At 49.7% G+C, this 19,884-nt stretch overlaps 1 protein-coding gene across 27 annotated transcripts in view; it reads right to left on the reverse strand.

Annotated features, from left to right (window-relative positions):
• Positions 1-19,884, reverse strand: part of DYSF (dysferlin) — a 231,859-nt gene that overhangs the window by 206,225 nt on the left and 5,750 nt on the right. For 9 of the 27 annotated variants that reach the window (XM_037736133.1, XM_037736132.1, XM_017521969.2 and 6 more), the window contains exon 1: positions 11,241-11,478. The exons of 10 other annotated variants lie outside the window; for them this stretch is intronic. In XM_037736133.1, the coding sequence (XP_037592061.1) occupies positions 11,241-11,331 (91 nt within the window). In that variant the 5' untranslated portion in view covers positions 11,332-11,478. Of the gene's footprint in view, positions 1-11,240; positions 11,481-19,884 lie in introns of those variants that run through there. 8 more of the 27 variants (XM_017521988.2, XM_017521984.2, XM_017521986.2 and 5 more) reach the window with 2 other exon arrangements.

The raw sequence follows: 19,884 nt of genomic DNA on the forward strand, positions 1-19,884 counted from the left end.
TGCCACAAATCACTGATCGTGGAAAAAGTCATGAAATTTGACATCACAGACCACTACAAAACATTTACCTTTTGTGAGTCTTCTGGGCAGCAGTTCAAATTTTGGTTACAGGATGTCACCCTTAAACATTATTGAGGGATACCAAAGTGCTTTTATTTAGGTGGCCTGTATCTATGAATTTTTACATTAGGAATTATAACTGAAGCATTTAAAAATAATTATTTAGTAATTAATTTTAAAAATCACAGTAATAAGCCCAATAAATATTAATGTAAGTGGCACATCTATAACAAACAAACAAAAAATTATAAATTCCTGGAAAAGGAAAAATGACACTTTTAGATTTCTGCAAATCTCTTTGATGCCTGGCTGGTTTCTATCTGTTAATACTTCAGCATTCAAACTGGTGAGACTCCTCATTTTGGTTGATGTCTATGAAGAAAATCCGGCCAGATATGTAGTTGGAAAGGAAGGCATATTTTAATACACTTACAGATAATTGTGAATATCCTTCTTTGATACTACATCAAAATTCAACAAGTCATAGTTAACTTCTTAACAGTAAGTTGCAATGTGAAATCTGAAACCAGATCAATGAACATTTCGTTCTCTGCTACATTAAAATTCATTGTTCTATCTTGCACGTTGAATGAATCATTCGCCCACGTATGATTCTGTAACAGCTGCATGGGTCATTCGGAAAAGTTTTGTTCAATCAGTGATGTAGATCTTTCAAATGTTGACATATTTCACTATGCCCTACCAAAAAATTGCACTCATTCATTAATGTCAACATCAGCCTTCAGTAAACAGGTAGGAAGATTGAGCAATCTGCCTGCTTCACAGCTTTCTGCCTTACAGCCTGTTTTTTTCAAGCTCTGTGTAGTAGGTGGTCACTTAATGGGCTAAAACCAGTTTCTGACAGTCCTCGGCAACTTATAGATAAACCCCAGTGAACTTTCTTCATGACCATGCTTAAAGCCTGCACCCCGGGAGACCTGTAGCTTCATTACCATAGCATGCAACCTATATGCTGGCACCATGACTTACTGCATCTGTGCCACGGGGACCCCTCCTCTACATGACAGGATGCACCCTCTTCCTGCTCCATTGCCCCGTAAAACTCTCCTGTCACTTTCCCTCGGGAGACACTGCTTTGTCCTGGTGTTCTTGCTTGTGACAAGCAATAAAATTCCTGTTGTTCAAAACCTGCATTCTCATGGAGAATCATTTGTTACTCACCATGTGAACAAATTTTGGTTTTTTGGGAGGTAACACTTTCAGTACTGGGAAGCTGGAAGTTACTTCTAAAAGTTTTCTAAAACTCCAATTTCTGCCTGAAAGCTCAAATTTTTTGATTGGCAACAAGTGATGTTTCAAGCCATTTTCCTTGAAATGGCAGGCTCACTCTTTCACTTTTCAGAAAATATCTGCCAAATGCCCAGGTCCAAATAACTATAGTTTGTTAGTCATTCTTTAAAGTAAAAACAGTACTCCATGGGGAAAAAAGTGGCTAGTTCAGTTTGTCACTCCAACAGTGACTCAGTGCCCTTCCTGGAGACGATCATGATTTTGTGATATGCAGCAGAGGTGCTCTCTCCTTCTCATTTCCTTGTACAGGACATTCTCCACATGTGTACGGGAGGATTCAAACTAATCCTTTTACTGCTTCACCAAGGACACTCTTAAATGAAACTGCCTTTTTATTTTTAACTGCGAGTGCATGCAATCTAAAAAACACAAAAAACACAATTCCATACCAATGGCCTTTTTTTTTTTTTCTTGAGACAGAGTCACGTTCCAGTGGCCCAGGCAGGAGCGCGGTGGTGCCATCTCAGCTCACTGCAACCTCCACTTCCCAGATTCAAGCGATTCTCATGGGTCAACCTCCCGAGTACCTGGGACTACAGGCGCCCACCACCTAGCTTGGCTAACTTTTGTATTTTTAGTAGAGAGAGAGTTTTACCATGTTGGCCAAGCTGGTCTCAAACTCCTGACCTCAGGTGGTCTGCCCACCTTAGCTTCCCAAAGTGCTGGGATTACAGGCGTGAACCACTGCGCCCGGACTGCCAAGGCCTTGATTACAGTTAAGTTGCCAGTAGCATTACCTGCCATTGCTGTTGTACCATCAGTACAAATGTCCCCACAGTGAAAAAGGCAGATAGCCTCTTCATGTTGTTGTGAAGAGAGTTTTGACCTTCTGACCTGCTTAGTCTTGAGGATCTCCCCAGGTTCCATGTACGGCATTTTAAGAACTTCTTAGGGGCCAGTGAGGTGGCTCACACTTGTAATCCCAGTGGTTTGGGAGGCTGAAACTGGAGGATCACCTGAGGCCAGGAATTCAAGACTAACCTGGGCAACACAGTGGGTCCCCATCTTAACAAAAAATTTAAAAAGTTAGCCGGGTGTAGCGGTATATGTGCCTGTGGTCCTGGCTACTCAAGATGCTGAGGTGGGAGGACTGCTTGAGCCCAGGAGTTTGAGGTTGCAGTGAGCTGTGATTGCACCACTGCACTCCAGCCTAGACAACAGAGCATGGCCCTGTCTCTAAAAAATAAAATAATTGGCAAGGCACAGTGGCTCACACCTATAATCCCAGCACTTTGGGGGGCCAAGGTGGGCAGATCACCTGAAGTTGGGAGTTTGAGATCAGCCTGACCAACATGGAGAAACCCCGTCTCTACTAAAAATACAAAAAAATCAGCCAGACATGGTGGTGGGTGCCTGTAATCCCAGGTACTTGGGAGGCTGAAGCAGGAGAATTGCTTAAACCCAGGAGGCAGAGGTTGTGGTGAGCCAAGGTCTTGCCATTGCACTCCAGCCTGGGCAACAAGAGCAAAACTCCATCTAAGATAAAATAATCTCTTAGGAAATTCATTTAACATGTCTGCCTCAATTTCATCGTAATAATACCTACCTTATAAGGGATTGTTGTGAAAATTACCGAGATAGAACGTTGAGGTGCCTGCCACATAGTATGCTGATTACACATGAGTTTCCTTCCCCTGCCCTCCTCTCTGTGCCCACTCGGATGCATCTAGTGAACTCCTACTGACTCTTCAATACTCAGCACGGTTGTCTCTCCTCGGGTAAGAGCCCCTTGACTCTCCCAAAAGAGGTAGCTGGCCTGTCTTTAGTGCTCCCTAACCAAGCTGTGACCACATGTGCAGGGCAGCAGCGTAGCATCGTGCTTCTAGTGCTAAACCCCCAGCTGAGCGGGGAGTTTCTGGCAGCAAGCCCATGCCTTACGCGTGTTATTAACGGTAACAGTAACCCTAGTCCCTAGCGACGTGGCCAGTAATCGGGAGCTGAACGAATGGGCCCTTTTCTTTCCATGTTGACTGCAAGTTGACTTCCTCACGAGAGGATAAAAGCACTGTTCTGGGAACGCCCCAAACTTAATTCATGGTGTGACTGTGTGTCGGCAGAGGGAGGATGAAAGGAGGCGTCATGTGGGGAAAGGGTCCTGGCTGAGACACTGAATTCTCTGGTGGGCCATGTTGGTGTGGCTCCAGCAGGAATCAGACACATGGCATTGGAGACACTCAGAGAACAGCCACTACTGTGTGACCTTAGGGAGGGCTCCTAACCTCTAGGCCTTGCTCCTCGGCAACCAATGGATCATAATAAAAATGTCTGCTGCACAGGATTCTGAGGGGGCCTGAGATGCAAGCTACGTGTCCACTTCTGCTCCCCTATCACAGATCAGCTTCCTGTGACCTACAGGAGTAACATGGAAAATTCCATCTGCAGCCTTTCTTGAGTTGCACACTCAGAAACTCATTTCCTGGTGCTCCAGCCTTCCTTAACTGAGCGATATCTGTGTGCCAAGTCCTGTGCTAAGTATCTTTTAATCATTTTCTACTTCCTACCTTCCCTGAAGATGAGGAGAACAAAAGCCCCCAATGAGATTTCACTAAGTCCTGGTGAGAAGGGCCAACCCTGGGACCCTTTGGGTAATGTGAAGGAAGGGATCACTCACAGGTGCTGCAGCCCCAAAGAGGAGCAAGAAAGAAACGAAACATTCACTCAGCACAGTCACATGATTTAGACACCAAGAAAAGGGAAGGCACATTGACAATTAGGAAACAGTTAAGAAAATAGTTCCTCATCATGGCTTTTGACCTGACCTGTTTCTGAACATTAATTTTGGCCTTGGGAGACGTGGCTTTATGCATGTAATTTAACAGAAGTTTAAGATACAGGAGAGCTCACAGCTCACACTGGGGTGAGAAGAGGGAGCTGTGCCCTCTTCCCAAACTGCTCTGTGGAACTGGGGACCAGCAGCATGCGTAAGATTCGTGCTGAAGCCCGGAGGGTTTCTCTAGACTGAATGATTCAGAGAGTTACCAAAAGACAGTGTGTGATTCCATTTATATGAGGTACCTAGAGTAGTCAAAATCATAGAGACAGAAAGTAGAACCATGATTACCAGGGGCTCGGGGAGGAGATGGGGACTCAGTGTTCAATGGGTATCAAGTTTTGGATGGGGAGGATGACAAGTTCTGGAGATGGTGATAACTGCACAGTGATTAATGCCACAGAACTGAATACTTAAAAATGGCCAAGATGGTGCCTTTCATATTATGTGCCTTTCACCACAATTTTTTTTAAGTCCAGGAGGGAGATGGTGTGGATACACATGGTGGGCCTGAGGTCTACTGGCCAGTTTCAGCTTGGGGGATGGGAAGGGTCAAAAGCGGAAGAGGTCCCCAAGGCTCGGATGTGCCCCCTAGAGAGGGAACAGAGAGAAGGAGGGGAGTTGCAGTGTCTCAGACTCCCAGTGAGAGAGACAGCTGCATCTACCCATGAATCAGGAGTTACTGTCAGAAGCTGCAGGCACTTCGAAGCCTGCAGCAGCCTGGATGCAGCATCTCACTTATTCTCCAAATACTCCCCAAATACTTATTGAGGGCTTGCTTTTGCAGGGCAGTTTCTTGATGGCCTCACTAGAATACTCATAAGACCAAGAAAATGACAGAAATTCAAAGAATCAGCAGACAACCCAAAGGCAGCAGCAGTGAAAGGAGAAAAGACAGCCGTAGTTTTGGCTGAAGGAAGGCCTGTATTACCTCTTGGTACAGACACCCCAAACAAAAAGCGCAGGTAAACTGGTCGTTCTGACCCCTGCCCCACCTGGACACCTGGGCACTGGACGGCTGTCTCCCCTACCACCAGCAGCGCACTGCTCCTCTCCTCCTCAACCACCCTCCACTCCATCTTTCTAAATCCTAGCTAGAACCACAGAAGTGGCCAAAAAGTCAGTGAGCTGTGGTGAAATGCACTCTGAGAGGAGGAGTCTTTAAGCTCGGAAGGCCAATTCGAACTGGGGACTGTATTTACATACAATTTTTACTTGCCAGTTAAGAAAACAAACAGAACTGAGGAAGATATTAGAAACATAAATGACAAAAATGGTAACATTCTCAATATATAAAGAGCACTTCCAACTAATGAAGGAAAAGACAAACATGCCCCACCATGGGCAAATTAAAAAGTCATTCAGTAAGGATGAATAAGTAAAGAAGTATCACAAACACTATTTGAACCTTAAGAAAGTGTCAAAGACTTAGAGGACAATGCTTTGTGTAAACAAGATTATTAGAAAAATAACCCATCATACTTGGCCAACAGGAGGATAAAGTTGATACAGACTTTAAGAACAGTTTTGGAAAAGCAGCAAAGTGTTAAATATGTCTATAACTTCTGACATAGCTATTCATCTCCTAGTATTTACCCAAAGGAAATAAATATGTGGGCAAAGGTTTAGTTACCAGAATATGCCTCACAGTTTCTGTATAATATAAGCATTGGATATAAATATAAACACTTATATAACCTAATATTCATCAATAGGGGGTTGAGTAAATTAATGATGGTGCATCCATATAATAAAATACTATGCAGACATTTTAAAAGGTTTTATAGAAGAATACTGACTGACATAGAAAGAAATGCTCGTTGGATTTTTTTTTTATTAATTTATTTATTTTTTGAGACAAAGTTTCATTCTGTCACCCAGGCTGGAATGCAGTAGCCAGATCTTGGCTCACTGCAGCCTCCGTTTCCCGGGTTCAAGCGATTCTCATGCCTCTGCTCTCTAAGTAGCTGGGATTACAAGCACGCACCACCAAACCTGGCTAATTTTTGTATTATTTAGTAGAGACAGGGTTTCACCATGTTGGCTGGTCTTGAACTCCTGGCCTCAAGCAATCCGCCTGCCTCACCCTCCCAAAGTGCTGGAATTACAGGTGTGAGCCACCGCGCCTGGCCCCCTGGTTCATTTTTCAGCAAATGTGCAAACGTGGGAAACAAATCTAGGATGGGATTACGTCTAGAGAGAAAGGATCTGGGGGCTTCTGGTAGAGAAATAGGGCTGGTCAGGTGCTATTTCTTGACCTGGGTGATATTACATCGGTGTTCTCTTCGCACACGCATTTATTCTCAACTGTGGTACTATCACTGTTTGGGCTGATTACCTGTGTGTGTGGTGCGGGGGTCCTCGCCTTGCCCTGTTGAATGTCTAGCAGCATCCCTGGCCTCCACCCTGTAGACACACACCCTGTGCCCCCGAACCCTGTAGCAACAACCCAAAATGTCTGCAGATACTGACAAATGTCCTCTGAGGAAAAAAATGTCCCCAGTTGAGAACCACTGTATTAAATCATATAGTTATAACTTCTGTACTTTGCTTGTATGTTGCATTTCATAAAGAATTTTTTTTTTTCTTTTTTAGAAACGAGGTCTTGCTATGTTGCCCAGGCTGGAGTGCAATGGCTATTCACAGGCACCGTCCCACTACTGATCAGCATGAAAGTTTTGACCTGCTCCGTGTTTCCGACCTGGGCCAGTTCACCCCTCCTTAGGCAGCCTGGTGGTCCTCTGCTCCTGGGAGGTCACCATATTGATGCCGAACTTAGTGCGGACACCCAATCGGCCTAGCGCACTACAGCCCAGAACTCCTGGGCTCAAGTGATCCTCCCACCTCTGCCTCCCGAGTAGCTGGGGTTACAGGCACGCACCACTGCACCCAACTAAATTTTTTTTAAAAAAAAAAGGGTAAAAAGAATCTTGGAGGAAACATGTCAAATTGTTAACAAGTTTATTCAAAGTGGCAGGATTTGGGGCTATTTTTGACTTTTGCCTCATGCCTTTCTGTAGTTTGTCATTTTTAACAGCAAGTACCTACTATATTTATAAAAAGAAAACAGGCTGGGTGCGGTGGCTCACGCCTATAATCCAAGCACTTTGAGAGGCCAAGGCAGGTGGATTGCCTGAGGTCAGAAGTTCGAGATCAGCCTGGGCAACATGGTGAAATCCTGTCTCTACTAAAAATACAAAAATTAGCTGGGCATGTGGCGGGTGCCTGTAATCCCAGCTGCTTGGGAGGCTGAGACAGGAGGATCGCTTGAACCCAGGAATCGGAGGTTGTAGTGAGCTGAGATCACTCCATTGCATTCCAGCCTGGGTAATAACAGTGAAATTCCATCTCAAAAAAGAAAAGAAAGAAGGAAAGACAGAAAAGAAAACAGAAAGCTATTTTCAGTATTCTAAGTCATTTCTAATGTGTAAACAGCTAGGTTCAGAGAGTCCAGGGCCTTCAGCCCACCTTCCCTACACAGGTGAGTGAAGAGTGTTCCCTGAAGATAGGAATCCACCTCCAACTAGTCCTGTAAGATCTCCCAACTCCTGCCCACAATCTAGAGGCCCCCAGGAGATAGGGAAGTGAAAAGGTGGGAGGAGGAGGCTGGAGGAAGAGAGGCCCTGACAGGAGGAGGGAAAGGGAAGCGTCAGCAATGACTTCTGTGTTCCTGGCTGGTGACACAGAGCAGAAATTCACCAAGTGGGGACACAGCAGATCTGGCCTTCAAGGAAATAAGATGTTTGAGCTTTAAAGCAGCAGAAATATGGTTTTGTTCTTGGATGCAACCCAGTACCAGTACCTAGAACAGCATCAGGCACATAGTAGGTACTCAGTAAATATTTGTTCAATGAACTAAATGCATGAATAGAGGGATATAAATAATCACATTACAGAATGGAAAATGGGCAGGGCAGAAGAGAAGTACAGACAATTCAATGCTATAGGAAATTAAGCAGCTCGTTCACACAGATAATCAGTCAAAACTATCTACCATGGCCCAGGCACTCATGGTATTCTTAGTTAATGAATTAATTAATATAAAAACAAAAGAATGAGCAGTATTCAATAGTAGCCTCTACTATTAATAGAGTTCCTTAGATGGGGAAGCCAAAAAATTGCCCTCAGAGTCCAGCCTCCCAGTGCTCATAGTCTATTTTGGGAGGCAGGTCCTGAAATTACACCCGAGACTGGAATGCCCAGGGAACAACTGCAAGGAAAGTGGGGCCAGCCCAGCCCCATACGTTTTGGGCTGCCTGTGGTAGCCATGCACACAGTGCAGGCTGGCTTCTCTGCAAGCAAGCCACTGTCCCATCTGTGCCAAGAGGAGGCTGGGCTCAGTGCTTCTCAACCCTGATGACTGCAAATCCAAAACACCTGGACATTTGTCAGAAACAAACACCTGTGCCTGGGGCCCCAGCGGGAGGGATATGGCTTCAGAAAAGGCAGCCTGGGAGGTTGGCGTGGTCTTTGGTAAAGCTCCCACACACAGTTGATCTGCAGCCAGAGTTGAGTCCCCCCAGCCTGCATGCTCTGTAAGTTCTGAGCCTGGTTCTAACGGTTTCCCTCCCTATGCATCATCTCAGCCCCAAACTCCATCGTGACCACTCCCACAAGGGGGACTTCATTAATTTCACCGGCCACCACATCTGAGACCCATTTTTCCCAAGATGTGGTTCCAAAACAACCTGCATCGGGTATTTGTTAAATGCTGACTCCTAGGTCACCTTCCACAACTGCTGGATCAGAGCCTCTACAGATGGGGACTCTGGAGTCTGTTTCTCAAACACATTCTCCAAGTAATTCTCAGGAACAGTCAAATGAGAGGACCATGTCCCAGAATGAGTGAAGCTCCCAGGCACACCTGGAGGATGGCTAGAGGCTGGGCCAGAAAGGGCACAAACAGAGCATCTACTTGTGCTTAGCACTGGGACAAGCCAATGAACAAATAGGACAGGTCACTGCTCTCAAGGCATCCTGATGCCGTAAGCATGGAGCTGAGCACTGAACAGTGGCTGATTGAGGCAAGGGTGCTAGCATCCCTAGCAAGGTGCTGCCGCTTGTCATCCAGAGAGGAGAGACTGACAGCCAGGGGAATCCTGGGTGTCTTCCTGGAGAAGGTGGCATTGTCCTGGGCTTTGAAACACAAATAGACCTGAAACAGTTGGAGATGTTACATTCTATTATATGGTATTTCTGTTTTCCGAGATCATCAGTGCAAATAAATAGTAAGGCATTACAAAGAAGGAATACAGAGATTTGGGGGAGATAGCAGCTACACATGCTCAGCGTACTTGGGCCAGAAAAATAGTCAAGAGGGCCTCAAGGGATTTGGTCATCTTCCCCACTCCAAGTGCTGGTAGCTGCCTGCCGTGACCACTGACCTGAACACATTTAACTTCCCTGCGTTTCAATATCCTTATTTGCAGAATGGAGACATCTGTAGCCACCACAGGACTATTACAGGACAAAGGAAAGAGCTGTAAGCAGACCCAAAAGAGTGTTGGAGCATCCATAGCGCTATGCTCATGTGTACCCTGCTCAGTGTCTTTAGGGAATTTCTTTTCCAGCCAATGGTGACTTCACAATTTCTGCAGAGCAAAGCCTTAGGCAGCATGTAATCGGCAGTGGAGAATGAAGGACTTTGTCTTGAAGTTGCTCTTGCATAGTGAACTCACATCACACTTTTTTGAAAAGTTAGACATATAACTTGTCCCACAGCAAAGAATAAAAGCTACACATGCTGGGCATGGTAGCACACGCCTGTAATCCCAGCACTTTGGGAGGCCAAGGTAGGGGGATTGCCTGAGCTCAGAAGTTTGAGACCACCCCAAGCAACATGGTGGAACCTCATCTCTATTAAAGTACAAAAAATTTGCTGGACGTGGTGACAAGCACCTGTAGTCCCAGCTACTCAGGAGGCTGAGGAAGGAGAATCACTTGAACCCTGAAGGCGGAGGTTGAGTGAGCTGAGATCACGCCACTGCACTCCAGCCTGGGTAACAAGGAAGCCCTGTCTCAAAAAAATAAAAAATAAAAATACAAAAATAAAAGCTACACATAGATCTCCCTTTGCCAAATCGTGTCTTTCATTTATCATTATTTTGGGGATGCTCAGGAATATGATTCAGATCATGAGTCAGAGTTAAAAGAGCTCCCCTTGGTGCCTGCACTGAAGGAAGCTCATGAAAACACCAGCCACTTTTCCCTCTTCATCTGACCATCTTTTCTGATACACAGTTATTATTAGTAGTAGTAATTATTCCACAAAGCTACAGGGTATGGCTCCTGGCTAAGAGGAAACCCTCTCTCCTCTCCTTGTTTATCTTTCTCTGCAAAACTGGGGTCCTGACCCACAGCTATTGTTCCTTCTCTTAATTTTGACAGATCCTTCCTCTTCCCTTTCCCCTCCTGAGACACGCTTTCACGAATCTGTCTTGGAGGGGTTGGGGGAGGGAGTTCAGGACGCCTGGTGAGAAGGGGAGTGTGTGTGATTTCTCTGCCGCCTCACACACAGATACCTGTATCTACTCTAAGCACTACATGTAGGGACTTAGCTTCTTGAATTTAGAGAAAATATCCTTGACATGCCTTAAAATTCCTTGTGACAAGGCCGTTTTCATCCTATTCTGTTCCTTTTCCTACTGATTAAGATGTGGCAGATTCAATATAGCCAGTGTTGGATAAAGATGGGTGAATGAATGAATGAATGAAAAAAGACACAACTTTCAAAGCACATCATCTACATGCCTGGTTTTCCATTGGCCCTGATTCCTCTCTACCTTCTCCACCTATCTTCCAACTTCTCCCTATCCCCACTACACAGTAAAAGCTCGGACTTTATTTCTTCTGGGTATCAGTCTTAGAAAAGTGATAACCGCTGACCTATGGCACTTTCGTTTTTCCAATTTTTCAAAGCCCTGTGGCATTTACTGTGATCTGTTTCTTCCTCATCGCCCCCCTGCAGAAGTCGGGGCTGGGAGGGAGAAACTGTGGCCCGAACTAGGGTTAGCTTCCGAGCAGGGGCCGCAGACTCGCCAGTGAGCGCCGAGAGTCGGGTGGCACCCGAGCGTGGGCGCGGCGGCCACGGGGCTCTCACCTCGGAAAGTCAGGCTGGCCACAGGGTCGCTGCGCGGGTCCTTCTTCGCACTGGGGAGGTTGCTGGCCCTCACCAGCAGGCAGCACAGCATGGCTGGGCAGCCCCGGCGGCGCACAGGCGCTCAGTCAGGACAGGAGCTGCAGCACCGGGCCCGAACACCCACCCAGCAAGCGCCTGGCTCCCAGGCTGCCGCTCCAACAGAGCTGCCGCCTTCGTGCACCTCCGCGGAGAAGTGGCCAATGCCTGGGAGAGGCTGCGGAGAGGACACCGGACACCCGCTGGGCGGACCCTCCCCTCTGGCCCTTACTCAGATCCGCCCGGCCCGCGGGGGGCGGGGAGGGACAGGGTTCAGATCGGCGCCTGCGGGGGCGCTGGTCCCTAGCTCCGCGGGCCGCAGCTACTGGCCAAGAACCAGGCGCGGCTGATGAGGGCGCGCAGCTCGGCCTCCGAGGGCTGACACGGCTCCGCGGGGCTTGCTCCGCGGGAGCCTCCGGTGCCCAGGGCTCCACACCAGCCAGGCGGCTGGCGGCCGCTCTGTGCGCTCGGCGAAAGAGTGGGAAGGAGACAGGAGTGCAGGTGGAAAGAGTGGGAGATCAGCGGCAGGGACGAGAGCGTGTCTTCCGGGAAACCAAGTCCGAGCAAGGGCTGAATGGGGCGTGTGCGGAGCGTGCGGTGCGCCCCGAGCCCCCGGCCTCCCTGCCGCCCGCCTCTCTCCACCCGCCCCATGATCTGCGCCCGGGAGCGGGTCCTCTCCCCTTCCAAGGCTGCCGGGGCGGCTGTTCTGGTTTGCTGGGACCCCGGGTCGGGAGAGATGCCAAGGTTTGGGTCCCCGCGAACCCGCCTTGGAGCCTTCTCCACGGTGTCAGGTCATTTGTCTCTGAACATGGAGATCTGTATTCAAATCATACTGCGTTTCCTGGAGAACTAGGGTCCAGCTGCGGCCCATTCTGTCCCCTGCAAGTCCTCTATCCCCAACAATCTCTACACTCCCTAGTCTCCACCGTGGGAAAGCTGCTTAAGGTGTAAGCCTTGAAGGCTTGATTGTGTCTGGTTTCTTTCCAGCGTATGAACTTCTTGACAAAGGGGCCCCGGCTTCGTACCTCTATCCCCCAGCACTTCAGCTCCTAGCCCCGGTCAGGGCACTGTCTTCCCACCGCCCAAGTAACCTGCTCACTCAGCCTAAATGCACGGCTGCGCAAAATCTCAACTCCCTTTCCCTTCTCTTATTTTGAGGGATACAGCGTTCTTGCATGGCTAAACCGTACCCCTGGTAAATCCAGCTCGGCCTCCTCCACACCTGCCCCCAAGCATTGATGTGTTGGAGAGTAACACAGCCAGCCTGCGCAGTGCCCTGCGTAGCCACGACCCCTAACCCAAGTAAGCCCTCACTGCTTGCTTGGGGCAATATACTACACGTCCTGTCTCCCTCTCTCCCGGATCCCCCTAGAATACCCCATTGCCCATCCCCACTCTCAGTTTGCTTCCTCTTCACAGAGCAGAGAACTTCCTCAGGCTCCCAGGCTCCTTCTAAACCCCTCGGCATCTGTGCCCAAATCCTGTGAGTTCTCTCCTGTTCTTAAGAATGAATCACCCATGCACCCCATTGAGACCAACCGGACACCTGGGCATAGACCCCATCCCCTCTTGCCCATTCAGTGGTGAGACTGCAGTGATCTCTCGCTCTCTTGCCTTACCGAGTTCCCCTGTTTACCGGATCATTCCATCAGCGCACGAGCGAGGGTTATGTTCTCAAGAAAGCACACGCTTGACCCCACATCCCCTTCAGATACTGGCCATTTCTCTCTTTTCACAACAATACCCTTTGAAGGAGCTGTCCATACTTTCTGTCTCCAATCTCCCTCGTCATTCTCTGTTGAACCCACCCAATCACACTTTCAACCCACTCGCCTTCAAAATACGTCCAACATCCCACCATATCTCACCATCTTCATTTTAACTGACCCCAGAGGAACTGTCATCTCTTGCCTGAGTTATTTCAATCGACTCCCTAGACTCCCTACACGTCTCCTGCTCTGCCTTTGCCCCCACGGTCTATCCTTAATCTAATTCTTGTGACCTGGTTTTACTCAAAGTCTTCCAATGGCTCCCATTTCACTCAGCACAAAACTCAAAGGTCTTATATGACCTTCAAAGCCCTGCCTGGCCTCACTGACCTCCTCTCCAGCCACTCTCCCCAAGACCCATGCTTCTTCAAGCTTGCTAGCCTTCCAGCTGTTCCCCACACAGGCCAGGCTAGTGCCTCCCTGGGGTCTCCACCAGCTGTTTTTTCCCACTGGGTGGTAGCTGGGTCATCCACCCCGGGGCTCCTCTGAGCCACACCCCTGTCTTCCAGCCCCAACCTGCCTCTCCATCTCAGAGGGCCGGGCCTTTTCCCCTGTCTCTTCTCCTCGTGTTCCTAAGGGCTCCTAGGCCCCGGGGGCCTGCTAGTTCTACCATAGGGGAAGGCAGGCCTGGCTCTACCTGCTCTTAACTTTTGCCCCAGCCCTGGAGGATGCTGGGAATGGGAGGTGACATTCTCCAGGGAAGGGTCCTGGAAGGGGTGGGGAAGTAGGTTCCAGCCCTGCAGGACCCTGGAATTTCTCCTATGGCTGAGGCCCTGCACCCCAGCATGGACTAATGGTGTCCCTGCCTCTCCCCGGGGGCAGCCCTGTGGCATGTCTTCCCTTCCGTCAGATATCCACTCCAATGGGACCAAACTGGCCACACAACTGAAAATCACAACTTTCCCTCTTTCATCTCCCTTTCAGGCTTTTTCTTTAGCACCAATCACTGTGTAGCATATGTATCTTACTCGTTTTCTGCAGCCCCAGACCCAGGCATCCCTGCACTCGCGGGGGCCCGGGAAGCTGCAGGCTCAGAAGGGCCTTATCCCTCTCTCTGGCCTCCCCCAACTCCAGGTGCCCACTCCAGGGTGGAGCAAAGCTGTGGTCAAGTCCAGGTGCTGGCGAAACCCAGTCAGGTGTGTGCCCGCTTGGGCTGGCACTGACATGCTAGTGCCCTGCCGCCTCAACCCCCTCCAGCCTTTGGGTGCTCACAAGCTCAGCAGGGAAGCTGAGGAAGTCTTCCCCATCAGACTGTCCGCTCCAAGGAGGCAGGGGGTTTTGTCAGTTTTGTCCACTGCTGTTTCCTCGGTGCCTGAAACAGCACCTGGTGCAAAGCACATTCTCCATATATTCTTTCTAAATGATAGGCTGAAAGAATAAACATTCAACCATCACCTCTGACTTACTGGGAATGTTACATCCCTGCCCTGAGGGAGCTCCAGGTCAGGAGGCAGGGACCACAGAGGGTGGCAACCACATCTATAGGCACCATGGGAAGTGCTCCCATGGAGAAGTGAAGGCCCATAAAGGATGGACCTGGGCCAACATGGGGAAAAGGAAAGAGGCCATTCTCATCACAGCACCTTCTCTAGCTGCGTGGACCTTCTCCCCTTCCTCCTAAGCCTACCCTTCTCATCTCCTCTCAAGATGAGGTGGACAGTTGCTTCCCTCAACATCAATCCAGACCCTCTTCCCTCCTAGCAGAACCTGACTGCTCAGTTATGCCTTTGCTCCAGGATGGATCCCACTCTATCTGAGCACATTTCTTGGCCGTGGCTATTGGTCTAGCAAGAGGCATGTGTCTTAAGTTGTTCCCCTAGAGAGACAGATTTATATGCCATGAATAGAGAAGCCTAACTCCCTCTCCTGCTTCGTGCGCATAAGGAGGCTTATAGATCCAATTGCTGACCAGTCGAGGACACAGCAGACATCATGGATGGCAGACCAGAGAGAAAAATGGAGCCCACCTGAGTGCAGGACAATACTACAGAGTTGATGGCAGCAGCGGCCCATCTGGATCAGCTGATGCCAAGACCAGACTGCAGTGGAGAGGTTGCCAGGGTTGTGCACTCTGTAGAGCCAGTGGGGGCCAGGAACAGGTGGGAGCCCCACTGCCCCACCAAGTCAGCAGGGCAGAAGCCCTAAGCTCCCCTAGGCACAGCTGCAGCCACTCTGCTGCGGCCCCAGACCCAGGCATTCCTGCACGCTCAGGGGCCCGGGAAGCCTGAAGGCTCAAAAGTCCCTTCTCCCCATTTCTGGCCTCACCCACCCCAGGGACCCACTCCAGGGTGGAGCAAAGTTGTGGTCAAGCCCAGGTGTTGTCCCAAACTAGCCAGGTGTGTGCATGCTAGGGGTGTCACTGACACACCAGCCCCCTGTCACCTTAACCCCCTCCAGACTTTGGGCACTGACAAGATCAGGAGGGAAGCTGAGAGGCAGCTCAGCCCAGACCTGCAAGCACCCCTCTGCACAAACAGCCTGGGTGCCCTAGATGGCATGTTGATGGCAGTAGGAGGCAGACTGGCTCCTGGGCAGAAAGGGGCAGATCCCCAGTGAAACCCCACCTTCAAGCCAGGGATGGCCTGAAGCCTGGGGGCTGGGCTGCCAGTTCCAGGTGGAGTCCTCAGCCCAGAGTGAGAACTTACCGTGCTTTCCCCCTCAGCCCACTCCTGGCTGCCCATGGACCAAACAGCACACACGTTCTCCCTTCTGAGCCCATAAAAACCTGGGACTCAGCCAGACTCAGACAGATGTTGGGACTACCAGGTACAGGAAGGAGCTACCCACTCTGGGTCGGGTCTCCTCCACCCATCGGGGAGACCTGCCTGTGGAGAGGAGCTGCCCTCTGCACATCTCCTGTCTGCTGACAGCTGCACACACATCAGGAGGACCTGCCTGTGGAAAGGAGCTACCCCATTTAGGGTCTCCTGAGAGCTGTTCCGTCACTCAGTGAAGCTCTCTCTACTTCGCTCACCTTCCAGTTGTCTATGTATCTCATTCTTCCTGGACACAGGACAAGAACTCAGGACCTGCTGGACAGCAGGACTAAAAGAGCTGTAACACAAACAAGGCTGAAAGAACCCATCCCCCAACCCCACTTGCCACTTTGCAGGTGACAAGAAGGAGAGAGAAGCTGCAGCCCTTCAGGGAGCCCAGACCTAGGGGCCCTTCGAGTCATGGCTGTGGCACTCTCTTTGGGGCTCTGAAGTTCCTGGTGCCTCCAAGTTTCCAGGCACCACTGCATTCCCCGGTGGCCGCAGTGGAAGCGGCTTGCAGTATGCCTGGTCCAGTCGCAGCCTCCACAGAGCCTGTACCAGCACCTGGAGCTGCCTGTCCCACCACAGCTGGCACGCCCGTGCTCACCGGGGCCAGACCCTGCACTCACTCACACACCCCTTGCTGCCGGGTGCCTGGCTCACCCTTGGTAGATGTGGGATCCAGCAGGTACTGTGAGCTGAGCACAGCCTGCCAGGCTGAGTGGGTGAAACGAGCACAGTGGGCCCAAGCAAAACTCAGGCAAAGGTGCCACCTGCCACAAAGGTTTCTAGCTGGAAAAGCAACACCCTAAGGATCCTGTGACACTGTTGTATGGTCTGTGTGCCCAGAGCTCACTGGGTCCCTGGACACCAGTTAAGTGAGCTGATCCCCTTAATAATATTTATCATTTAATAAATTGATTTTCCCAAGGCTTAAACATGGGGTGTCCAGAAGGCAAACAAACCTTGCCGCTCTGATCATTTAAGTCTGTTTGAGCCAGAATTTCAGTTGCTTGCAGCCTAAATCCTTGTTACAGACACTCGTGACTTTGGTACTATCTATGTGCCCACAGCATCCAAGTGACTCCAGCAAGTCTTCCCACCACCCTCTCCCATCCAGGCCACTGAATGTGCCTCATAGCTGGTTGCTTATCATCACTCTGGCTATATCTGGTCCATTATCCACACTGCAGCCAGGTATTCTTAAAACAAATGTGATCAGGTCACTCTCCTGCTGAAAACCTCTTGGGGGGTTATCCGAAGGCCTCCTGTGCTCTTGGGATGTAGCCCAGGTTCATTTCCTTGGGCCAAGGGGCAAGGCCATTCCCCCTCTCACTCTCCAGACTCCAGCTTCAGTCCCTCCTCAGTTTCTAGAACATGCCAAGCTCCCTCCCAGCTCTGAGGTCAGCTGTCCTCTCTGCCTCCAACTGCCTTCTTCTCTTTCTTTGCAGAACCACCCTATTCATACTTTAGGCCTCAGCTTAAAGATCAGCTCCCCACGAAAGCCATCCCTGATATCCTGCGGTCTGGGTGGGTCCCTCTGGCAATGACTACACAGCAGCGCTCTTCCTTCTTAGCACGCATTATAATGGTCAGGAATAACTATTCCTGTAATCACCAGTTTCATGTCTAGCTAGACTGTGGAGTTGGTCAACAAGGAGCGAGACCAAGGCTGTCTTAGTGACCCAGATATTCCAAGAGTGTAGTACAGGACTGGCCTGGCGTTGGGATAGCGGACACTGCACGTGGCTCCCAGGTGTGGGTTCTGCACTCTGGTGAGTTCAGTCAGTGGTTCTCAAAGGGGATAGTACTGCCCCCTAGAGGGAATTTTGGATATTACAAAGCTTTTTTTTTTTTTTTCTGTCTGTCACAATGATTCCTGGCTTTGCTTTTTCCTGTCATACCTCACCCTACCACAGCTCCAATCCTTCAGAGTCAGCACAGGAAATGGAAGTCTGTAGGGGGTATAACTAATATTTCCACAGAAACATTCCAAGGGGGTTCAGCCTTCCCTTGGCTTGTATCCAAGGAAAGGGGTCGCCCCACATCTGCTCTGCAAACTAGAGAAGCAACAGCTGGTGATCTGAGCCCTGGACACTCCCTGAGGCCTCTTTCCCATCCCAGCCTCCAGCTTCCTGGACTGGCTGATGTTCACTGCCCTGGACTTCTCCCTAATCAAATAACTGACTGTTCCCTTGCAGACTTCATACTGAGGCCTAGTAACTCAATAGTGCTTCCTCCCAAGGGGACATGTATCAGGAATTAAGTTCTAATGGAAAGCGTGGCTGAGACCTGACCTCCACACCCCCATGCATGCTCTCCCCTTCACCCATAGAAATTTTCCATAGCACTTTACTGGGGCACATGGTCACCCAAATAAAAATGTTTCCCAGTCTCCCTCATAGCTGAATGTAGCCAGGAGACTAACTGATGACCAACAGAATACGAGCAGAAGGGCTGCATATAACTGCCTGGTTGTGTCATTAGAGGGAAGGGGCACACCTCCCCTTTTGCCTCTGGCTGGAATACAGACAGGGGCGTGTGCCATCATGGACCGCATTGTCAAATGGAAACTCTGGAGACAGCAGAGCAATAAAACAGGAGGAGCTGGAGTCTTGGATGGCCTGTGGATCAGAGTCTTACCAGCCGGGGCTGTCTGCATTCAACTGTTATGTGAGTGGAGAGACCATCATGCTTACACCAACGTTAGTTAGTGCTTAACTTCACACCAGTGAAGGAAGCCCGTCATTGGTGTGAAGCCCTAACGAACAGCTAGATCTGCAGCCCTCACCTGAGGCTTCAGGAGAAGGCAGCTCCTTGGGACCCCCAGACTACTCCAGACCCACTGTAACGATGATAGGGCCAGCTTAGGAGCCATAGCCTGGAAGGAAGGACTGAGTCTCATGCTTATTGCAATGTTTTGGGGCTGACAGAGGTAAGAAGGGAGGGGACTAAAGCTCTCCCACTCGCCCCGGCCTGTAGTCACTGATGATAAGTTCTGACTGATGAGCCCCAGGGAGAGGACCCTGGCTGTCTGCTCTCCGGAGAGCCCAGGCCCACTGTCTCCGGGATTGAATGAAATACTGTGTCTCAGAAGCGATCACTGGTGTTGCCTGGGACACATCCAGCCTACAGACATGTTGTCTAATCAGCACAATGTTTTATAACAAAATTCTACCTTAAAACATTAGAAGATTTTTTTCCCACATAAATCTGGATTTACAGCTTCTCTTGAAAAAAAATCAGAGAAGGTGGCACCAGGGCCTAGATTTTCCCCCTAACACTGACCATCTGGCACCTGTAGACCAAGTGTGCCCCCTCAGCTCACTACCCAATATGCACACTGGATTTCCCCTCTGGCTTAATCTTAGTCCACCTGCCAGGCTTCTGAAAGTATGTGAGTTTGTGACCCTTGTCACTTATTTGTGGTCCTACCTTCCGGACCACAGAGGAAGGCATGCTTCTAACAAGCCCCCTCCTTGCTGCTGGAGTTGGGCCAGTTCTCCCTCTCTGGCCACATCCTCCTAATGTTAGCTGGTGCTTTGTTTTTCCCAAGGCCTAAACATGGGGTGTCCATGAGGCAAACCTTGCCTCTCTACTCAGTGACATTGACCTTGAGAGGAACATTCTACATGAGTTGACAGAACTCCTTCAGGGCATATTTGCCCATGTCCAAAGGCTTCCAGAAGTATAGATGAGGCCTTCTTCCCTCTCCTCACACATTCATTTAAGAATACAGGTATTGATAGACTTACGACCTATGCAACTTACGACCATTCGACTTTACAACCACAATCGCTAGCCACAACTGCTCCGCGTCTGGCAGCGCAAACGTTGCCCAGCTGGGCGTACGACAGTGCGGACCAGCTTCCGGCAGCACTACCATCTCCGCGTGCATATAGCCTACTCAACTTAAGACCAAATTGTGTTACGACTGGTGTGTCGGAACCAATCGTGGACGTAAGTCGAGCACTAGCTGTATGTGTCTGGTGGATGTCCCAATCCACCAGCTGGAATTGACAGGGGACCTGTGTGTCCACCAAG

This window comes from Cebus imitator, unplaced genomic scaffold, assembly GCF_001604975.1.
Source record: "Cebus imitator isolate Cc_AM_T3 unplaced genomic scaffold, Cebus_imitator-1.0 Scaffold23, whole genome shotgun sequence".
Lineage (NCBI taxonomy): Eukaryota > Metazoa > Chordata > Mammalia > Primates > Cebidae > Cebus > Cebus imitator.